Source organism: Oryx dammah, unplaced genomic scaffold, assembly GCF_014754425.2.
Source record: "Oryx dammah isolate SB20612 unplaced genomic scaffold, SCBI_Odam_1.1 HiC_scaffold_12, whole genome shotgun sequence".
In the NCBI taxonomy this organism is placed as follows: Eukaryota; Metazoa; Chordata; class Mammalia; order Artiodactyla; family Bovidae; genus Oryx; species Oryx dammah.
The window spans coordinates 43,887,476-43,896,624 of record NW_024070196.1 but is presented as its reverse complement, the minus strand read 5'-3'; the positions used below and the strand labels follow the sequence as shown (position 1 = coordinate 43,896,624).

Genomic DNA, 9,149 nt, shown 5'->3' with positions numbered 1-9,149 from the left:
GTGGTGATTTTAATTTCTCAGAATAATTGCTGTTGCTTTGATAGAAATGAGTGCCCAGAGGACTGCTCTTGGAATTTTTTAAATGTTTAAAAATTTGTGGTATAATATATCACAATACAGCTGTTTAGCTACTTGGCCGCATAGGGCAAGGGCCCCTTAGACCAAGACTTTCCCTGACCTTCTGAGAGGCCCTATATACCACCCTCTCCACTGGCTCTACTCTCCTGTTGCTCATTTACATTGGCCCTCCTTCCCTGCTTTTTCATTCTCAGAACATTCCTTCCTGATAGTTTCCCATCCTTATTTCATGGATACAGTATCCCTTGGGATCTCGATTGTATATATTTTAAAGTTTTCTTCTGTCTTGTGCGCTGTTTTCTGTTTTCACAGGGCTCTTTTTGTTTTTTTCTATTTGATCTTTGTTGTTGTTCAGTCACTAACTCATGTCCAACTCTGCGACCCCATGAACTGCAACATGCCAGCCTTCCCTGTCCTTACTATCTCCTGCAGTTTGCTCAGATTTATGTCCGTTGAGTCGGTGATGCCATCCAACCATCTCATTCTCTGTCCCCTCTTCTCCTTTTCCCTTCAGTCTTTCCCAGCATCAGGGTCTTTTTCAATGAGCTGGCTCTATCCAGTCATTCCAATGAATATTCAGGGTTGATTTGATCTTTGTTTTACCCTATCAGGATTACCTGAAATGTCTGTAAATACTTGGATGTGTATCATTGTTAAAAGAGTCAAAGCCACTCAGACATTCTTTGGAAGATTGTGTACATGGGTTGCACTTGTGACACGGTACTTGGTGGTGGGCTGGCCAAGCAGGGACCCAGTTTTGTTGGGGCCAGTATCTGTAACTCATCTGGCTCTTCCAGACTCACAGGACTGGATGAGCTTGCTTCTTGGCTTCCCTCAGTGAAAGCAATTGATATTCCATCTTTTCAGATCAATAACAATCTGATTTCCAGCTTTCAAAATTTTGTCAGCTGATCTCTTTGCTTGGTTTCTTCTGTGAATTCAAGTACATCTTTTTGAATTTGTCCTTTAAAAAAAATTTTTTTTTTGCTATCATTTTTTATAAGTGACCTTCTGGAAGGAGACATAAATATATGGGTTTAAGACACAATGTTTATGCAGAGGTCTGGGTATTTCTGTGGAATACGTTCATTCTTCAAAATCCAGAGTGACTTTAAAATGTAAGTCAGATCATATCACTTCCCCATTTAAGTCTGCCAAGATGATCCAGCATCCATTTAGTTGTATACACTCAGGAGAACAGAAAGCTAAAGCAGGGACTTGAAGAGACATTTGTATGCTGTGTTCACAGCAGCATTATTCTCAATAGCTAAAATGGGGAAACAACCCAGATGTCCATTGATGAATATTATTCACCCTTAAAAAGGAAGGACATTCTGACAGATGACCCAGATAAACATTGTTAAGTGACATAATCCAGCTCCAAAGGACAAATACTGTTTGACTCTATTTCTTTGGGATTCCTGGAGCAGTTGAACTGAGACAGGAAGCAGGATGGTGGATGCCAAGGGCTGAGGGAAGCGGGTGAGGAGTTTAGTGTTTTAACAGGCAGAGAATTTTAGTTAGGGACGATGAGAAAGTTCTGGAGATGGATGCTGGTGATACTCAATACAACAAAGAGAACGTGCTTAATATCCCTGAGCTGTACACCTAAAAGCGGTTATGTTGGTAAATTCTGCAATATGTGTATTTTGCCACCGTAAAAACAAAGCAACCAGCAAACCCTGCTGGAGTTTCCTAGTTCATCTGAACCAGAACCTCAAGTTATCCGAGGGTTCTCCCTGGGCTCTTTGCGCAGATGCAGGTGTAAGTACTCGGGTCGGGCCCCTGCCCAGACGACTCAACCGGGGCGCCATCTGAGCCCTCGCTCAACGGCGGAAACGACTCCCACAGCAGGCCTCCGGCAGCAGGTCGACCAAAGGTCTCAGAACCACCGCCTACCACCCGGCTCCGCCTTTATCCCCGGAAGTCACCGCGGCGAACGCGGCGGCTCCCGCGAAGCCAGCCGACCGAAGCGTACGCCCAACGAAGCGTGTCCCTCGCCGCACGCCGTCCACACCCGAACGCGCCTGCGCGGAGCCCGCGTGGGGTCGACGCGGGACTTGACCGGCATGGCGTTCCGGCAGGCGCTACAGCTGGCGGCCTGCGGCCTGGCCGGAGGCTCGGCCGCGGTGCTCTTCTCGGCAGTGGCGGTGGGGAAGCCCCGCGCGGGCGGGGACGCGGAGCCGCGCGTGGTCGAGCCCCCGGCGTGGGCAGGGGCCGCGCGCCCCGGGCCCGGCGTCTGGGACCCCAACTGGGACAGGTGCGGGGCCAGCGGCGGTAGCCCTTCCCGGGCCCTAGCCGTCCCGTCTGGTCGGTGTGGTGGGTCGCACGGAGGGGCGGGCGGGGCAGGTTTGCGTGCGGGTTTCTCTTTCGGTTCTGGCCGCGAGGCTGGCTGCGGACATGAGGCGTCCCTCGACCCCTCTTCTGAGCGCCAGTTTCCTTGTCTGCCCAGGGGGTCGTTTTGAGGAAGGAGTACCGGGATTCCTGGAGTGGTCGTTTTCAGTCCTAAACGGAGGGGTTGGACCTTCATGGGGCTCTCGTCCTTGTTTCTGTCTGTCAACTCATGAATATTCAGATTGGGTGACGGCATGCTAATCCCATATTTGGGATACTGCCGAGAGGGTCAGGTGGAGGTGGGTTCTGGAAGGAGCCTCTGCGAGGAGACCGCGCAGGGACAGGGCCAGCTGACATGAGGTCCAGGGGTCCCAGGCACCCCGGCCTCGGGCTGTCAGTATTTTTATCGAGCACTTGGAAATGGTGGGTTCTGTGATCCGGAAGCAGTTTTTAGCCTTACTTAATGTTAAATTTAAAAACCAAAGCAGTGCAGATCTTAAAATATTGTATTGAAACGATAGTATTTTTGATATGCTGGAGTGAATAAAGTGAGTTACTGAAATTTCCCCTGTTTCTTCCTACTTTGTAAATGTGGCTACTTGGAAATTTTAAATAACATACGTTGCCGGTGTTCTATTTCTATTGGATGGCACTGCTCTGGGTTGTGGGATGGTTTACCCAGTCCCTGCTCTTTCCTACTTAACACTTTGAGTGTGGGGCACAGAACTAATATTTATTGTTAGCCTCATTGTATAGACAACTTCAGAGGTATTCTTTTTAACCTTTCATTTTTAAAGATAAATTCATTTTAAAATAGTCTTCTAGTTACAGAAAAATTGCAAAGACAGTAGAGTTCCTGTTTTGTTAGAGTTCCACACATAACTTCCTCTGTTGTTAACACCTTACTCTAACATAGGGTATTTGTTACAATCAGTGAACTGGTGTAGGTACAATATTATTAACTGATGTCCATACTTTGTTGAGATTTCCTCAGTTTTTACTTGTAGTCCATTGTCTCTCCCAGGATCCTAAATGACAATCAGGCTTTGACAGTTTCTCAGACTTAACTTGTGATGAGCTTGACAGTTCGGAAGAGTGCTGATCAGGTATTTTGTAGAATGTCCTTCAGTTGGGATTTGTCTTGTTTTTCTCATGATTAGGCTGGGGTCATATTCCCTTTTAAACATCAGTACAATCTTCTTAATTTCTTGTGCCTTTCCAAAGAAACGGTCACTCTGAGGTTAAAGGACTTGAGGGAGAGCCAGACTTCAGCTTTGTTTGAGGCTGACATGCTATATTTGCTTGCCAAGTCTAGATTTATGAGGGAGTAAGGAAAGTGGTCGGAGAAGGCAATGGCACCCCACTCCAGTACTCTTGCCTGGAAACTCCCATGGACGGAGGAGCCTGGTAGCCTGCAGTCCACGGGGTCGCTGAGAGTTGGACACGACTCAGTGACTTCACTTTCACTTTCATGCATTGGAGAAGGAAATGGCAACCCACTCCAGTGTTCTTGCCTGGAGAATCCCAGGGACGGCAGAGCCTGGTGGGCTGCCGTCTATGGGGTCGCACAGAGTCGGACACGACTGAAGCGACTTAGCAGCAGCAGCAAGGAGAGTGGTATCCTGCATCTGTGCCTGTGGTACCAGAGGTTTTCTCTGGCTGAGCCCCAGCTCCCTCATGACTGCTAGTGTGGCATCTCAGCCTGGTTATGTTACTGGTACCCCAGGTTCACATGGCCCAAGCAGAACCCTTGAATTCACCATGACTTCCCTCAAAACTTGTTCTTCCAGCACTGTCTCAGCAGAGTACATTTTTTCCCAGCTCTGCCAGTCTCACAGACATTTAACTTCGACTTCTGGTCCATGAGCTAACAGAGCCTGTCTTCACTAGACTCGTTTCTCAGCATCTTTGCTACTGCTGTGCCCTCCCAGCCACAACCCCCCCGTCCATCAGCCCTTTCCCAGCACCCAGCAGGGCCAACCAGGGGGATTCCCATGATACTGGGAACATTCGTCTCCCTGTCTGGTGTGATGGCCACTGTCCCACTTGCTGCTGAGCTTTGAAAATGTGCTTTGTGTGATTGAGGAAATGGGAGTCTTAATTGTACTTAATTTTTATGGTTTTGAGTGTAAGTAGCCACACAGTCAGTGGCTGCGAAGGGGCAGCACAGCATCCCTGTCAGCGCGGCTGCCTGGTGGGCATGCCCCACCTGCCCTCCCACAGCCTCTCCCTCCTGTTCTCTGTGTCACTGGCCCCCTTGCTGTGACCGTCTGTCTCCTCACAAGGACATGACAGCACAGAGGCTTTGCTTACCTGTCTGTCCACCGTCCAGCCTCCAGGGCAGGCTAGCACCGAGAACAGAGGACGTTGGCTCCTCCCCTACACCTCCCAACACAGGAAGCCCCTCTGTCAGAAAGACTAGGGGTGACTTGTGAGCAGGGGCCCAGAGCGCGCCGTCTTGTGTTTCAACATCAGGAGAGAACCGCTGTCCCTGGTCAACCTGCGGAAGAGGAACCTAGAGCCTGGAGAAGAGGAGCTGACGTCCAGGCTGGACCACTGCAAGGCCAAGGCCACACGACACATCTTCCTCATCAGGCACTCGCAGTACCACGTGGACGCCTCCCTGGAGAAGGACCGCACGCTGACGCCCCTGGGTATGTGGCCGGGCTGCCTGCTGACCCGCCCGGCAGGCCTGCTTGGGCCTGTGCCAGGTGTTCTTGGCCCAGGTGTGAGCTTGTCATTAATAGTGATAATCAGCTTATTCTGACTCAAGACAGACTTTGAAAACGTCCTCAACCTTTTTTTAAATAAGTTTTTAAAAATGTATTCATTTTGGGCTGTGCTGGGTCTTTGTTGCTGTGAAGCTTTTCTCTAGTTGTGAGCGGTGGCTGTTCTTCATTACGTTGCATAGGCTTCTCATTGTAGTGGTTTCTCTTGTTGAGGAGCATGGGCTCAGTAGTTGTGGTGCACAGGCTTAGTTGCTTTGCAGCATATGGGATCTTCCTGGACTAGGGATCAAACCCGTGGCCCCTGCATTGGCAGGTGGATTCTTATCCACCTCCCCAAGGCAGGGAGGTCCTTGTGGCCGTTGGTTTTGATGCTCTTTCTGTATGGGGCTGGAGGTGGCTGTCTGTCTCACTGACTTTACCAGCTGAAAGCCTGACCTCTTCCTTAGGCCTGAGACCCGGGAGGGGCTGCCCGTCTTGTCCCCCAGCCCTAATGGTGCTTGGTAAGGACTGAAGTATTTGTGAAGTAGAAACAAGCAGGGACTCCCACCACCTGTAATTCTCCAGTGTATTCCACCTTCAAGGTCGTGAGCAGGCTGAACTAACTGGTCTCCGACTTGCAAGCTTGGGGTTGAAGTTTAATAAAATCGTCCATTCCTCCATGACCCGTGCGGTAGAAACCACTGACATCATCAGCAAACACCTGCCAGGTGAGTGCCAGGCACCCTAGGTGCCCAGCAGCAGGGAGAGAGGGGCAGCCGATCCTAAAGGGGCTGAGTCCTGTGCTTCTCTGCAGGCGTCTGCAAGGTCAGCACAGACCTGCTGAGGGAAGGCGCCCCCATCGAGCCTGACCCCCCCGTGTCTCACTGGAAGCCAGAGGCTGTGGTAAAAAACACTCCCCCCGGGGCAGCCTCCTGTGGGGAGCAGCCTCCACTCTGCCCTTGGGCTCCTGGTGGCAGCGGGGCCCACACTGCCATACGCACGATTCCTTCTTCTGCCCCTAGCAGTATTATGAAGATGGAGCGCGGATTGAGGCCGCCTTCCGGAACTACATCCACCGCGCGGATGCCAAGCAGCAGGAGGACAGCTATGAGATCTTCATATGCCACGCCAATGTCATTCGCTACATCGTGTGCCGGTGAGGGGTCCTGCCGGATGCCCTTGGCCCTACTTCCCCTCCTGCCAGCCTGTGCCCACAGTGTGTCTCCTCCAGGTCCAGCTGGTGGTCTGGTAGAATGGCTTTCAGTCCAGTTTTCTCATGACTGTGTGTTTTTGGTGGGAACAGACCAGACCAAATGCCCTCTGTTGGCAGTCTTTCCTGGGTGATGTTGTGGTTGCTTGGTTCGGGCGCTATGCGCCGGCTGCTCACACTGCAAAGTCACATTTTATATGCCAACACCCCATTTCCCTGACATGCAGTGACTGGTTTAGCACCTGTCGCTGGATCATGCTGCCGTGGTTACTCGATGTTTGCCTCATAGTTTCGTGTTTCCCTTAGCTTATTAACTGGAAATTTTTTGCAATTATGGGCTTATGGACCTGTTTGTGCAGGATTATAACCTGTGAGCGTATTAGTCACTTGCCTGCTCCAGCTGATCCAGGGTATGAAGTCGGGAGCTTCTCCAGGGGCTTCTGTGTCACTGGAGCCAGCCAACCACTTCCCTAGTCCTGGCCCCACCAAGTTCCAGGCCTTTGCAGTGATGCCTGCCCTGAGCCACATCCGTGAGTCACAGAGGGCCTGGACCTGGAAAGGCCAGCAGGGTGCTCATGTATTTGACCAAATCCCACGTAGAGCAAGATGTGAAATAACTGTAACCCTGTCTCCCACGTATCCATTAGAAGCTGTTTGGCAGGTGCTTCAGGAGCTGAGGGGATCCTCCTTCTCACATGGGCCCATTTGTCCAGACATCACACACAGCTCCAGGCGAGAAGCGCCATGCTGGGAGAGCAGGTTCCAGGCGAGGTCAGGTGCTGCTGGGAGGAAGGGCTGGGCTGCAGGCTTGTAGCCTGAGCCTGTGTGCTGCTTTTAACACGCAGAAGCCAGCTGCCTGAGCTTTGACTTCTGGGCTGTGTAAAACACACATCCTTCCATATCCCAGGACAGCAGTGACCCAGCATCACTGGGAGGCGAACCCAGTGCTGAAAACGGGCCAGAAATGACTGGGCTTGGAGCAGTGGTACCTGTGCTAAAGGCAGGGCTGCTGGGAGCCAGGGCCTCTGCCCCAGGAAATGGGAAGGCAACCTGCCCCCTAACTTAGGACAGTTTTTTAAAGTGGTGAGTGTGACGTTGAGACTTTAAAAAGCAGTGTGTAGGTAGTTACTCCTTCAAGTCGGCAAAACCCTTGACAGAGTAGTGGTGAGACAAGCCACGGGGCTGCCACTTGTTGACCCCAAAGTTCTAGGGCAGGAAGAGTGTCTGGTGACATGGACAGAGGCTGTAGTCATGCTGGGCTCTTCAGCAAATACTATGCCTCAAAAGCACTTTTAAGAGCATGAAAATGCTCCAGGGGTTGTGGTTGCACCTGCTGCACCATCTGGCTGCCCTCTGCCCCCTTCTGGTTACACTGGGAAAGCAGGTTAAGTTGCATGCATTTGTTAACCAGGGTGCTTGTGCCTCACCTGCAGGCCTTGAGAACGGTTGATCCCCATCCCAGAGGGACTGGACTCTCCCCTACCCCTTGTTGGTCTGTTAGGTTGACATCTGCCCGGCAGCTCCTTCCTCTGAGAAATGCCATCTGAAAACAGGAGGGACTTACAGATGCTGGATCTGGCCCCTGGAAGTTTGACCAGGGACTTCTCATCTGGGGTGGGGGACCCTCAGCTTTGTCGAGAACTGGCCCACCTGGCCTGTTTCTAGCACATTATCTCTTCTCCTCAGGGCACTGCAGTTCCCTCCAGAAGGCTGGCTCCGCCTTTCCCTCAACAACGGCAGCATTACCCACCTGGTGGTCCGGCCCGATGGCCGAGTGGCTCTCAGGGCCCTTGGGGACACAGGGTTCATGCCTCCTGACAAGATCTCCCGTTCCTGAGGGCCGCTTTGAGGCCCCACGTCCTCCTCAGCCCGTCGCCGGCCTGGTGTGGGTGCCGCCAAGACCGCAGGTTCCCCCGTGTCCCCCCCACAGGCTGCGCAGCGGGGACGGCCACCTCTAGGCAGCAGGAAGGCAAAAGGATCTACAACACAGAGTTCTTAACTCACGGTCCAGGAAGGAAAAGGGAAGCACTCAGATCAGACCAGCTTCATCTCTTTCGCAGGGTGTCTGCCTCCCTCTCATCCAGGACGAGCTTGAGGGGTCCAAGCAGGCCTGTTTGAGGGCCCCCAGATGCTATGACTATGGGGTCCAGGCAGACACGGCAGCAGGGTGTCTGCCAGCAGAGCCTGTCAGGCAGGAGGAAGAGGAGGGCGCAGCGCTTCTTCCGTTTGTAACTTATTCTGCTTCGTACATTCGTTTCCTAAAACTCGTCACTTACATAAAGATTTTCCTCATCTGGTTCTTGCTTTGGAAACCAGTTTCTCACTCCAAAGTCACACCTCCCTGACGCTGTGGGATCTGAACTTTTGTGTCGTGATGCCTTTCTGGACACACAGGAGGAGCACCTTGGCCGGTGAGGGAGGTGACTCGAGCTGCTGGCCTTGCCAGAGAGGCAGTGATGAATGCCCCAGGAGTGGCCCGTTTCAGTAAAACGTTCAACTGACAGTTCAGTCCCTGTTTGCCTCTGGCTGTTAATCTTTCATGCTTATGGATTAAAATATTTAGTGTGTCCACCCCAAATTGCTGTTATTTTAGGAGGAAGTACAGTTTTTATTAAGTGGTTATGAACATTTTCTGTAATCAGTGCAACTAATTGGAGTATTTGATGTTTCTGTCAATTTTGGAAATAACTACAAAATAAAATTTTATTTTACTGGTTTTTCAAAGTACTAATTGTGAATGTTTTAAAACAAGAGGCCTGTGCATGACACAACAGCAGCCCCAACTAGTAGAGAAAGTCTCAGCAGAAAGCCCTTTTCCC

General features: G+C 51.4%; 1 protein-coding gene across 3 annotated transcripts; it reads left to right on the top strand.

Annotated features, from left to right (window-relative positions):
- Positions 1–2,100: 2,100 nt before the first annotated feature.
- On the top strand, positions 2,101–9,057 carry PGAM5 (PGAM family member 5, mitochondrial serine/threonine protein phosphatase). Of its 3 annotated transcripts, none has more exons than XM_040251530.1 (6): positions 2,101–2,338; positions 4,888–5,066; positions 5,723–5,848; positions 5,935–6,023; positions 6,143–6,276; positions 8,017–9,057. In XM_040251530.1, the coding sequence occupies exons 1-6, from the start codon at positions 2,148–2,150 to the stop codon at positions 8,165–8,167; spliced, it is 870 nt and encodes a 289-aa protein (XP_040107464.1). In that variant the 5' UTR covers positions 2,101–2,147; the 3' UTR covers positions 8,168–9,057. The 3 variants fall into 3 exon arrangements, with proteins under 3 accessions (XP_040107464.1, XP_040107465.1, XP_040107466.1); XM_040251531.1 differs by having other exon boundaries at positions 2,106–2,338; positions 6,146–6,276; XM_040251532.1 differs by having other exon boundaries at positions 2,106–2,338; positions 8,261–9,057.
- The last annotated feature ends 92 nt before the right edge of the window (positions 9,058–9,149 follow it).

Bases quoted from the DNA above. Each gene is read 5' to 3' on its own strand.
- PGAM5 (XM_040251530.1), top strand. From the start codon at position 2,148: ATGGCGTTCCGGCAGGCGCTACAGCTGGCGGCCTGCGGCCTGGCCGGA. The intron at 2,339-4,887 runs GTGCGGGGCCAG...TTTCAACATCAG, and splicing joins TGGGACCCCAACTGGGACAG to GAGAGAACCGCTGTCCCTGG. The intron at 6,024-6,142 runs GTAAAAAACACT...TTCTGCCCCTAG, and splicing joins ACTGGAAGCCAGAGGCTGTG to CAGTATTATGAAGATGGAGC.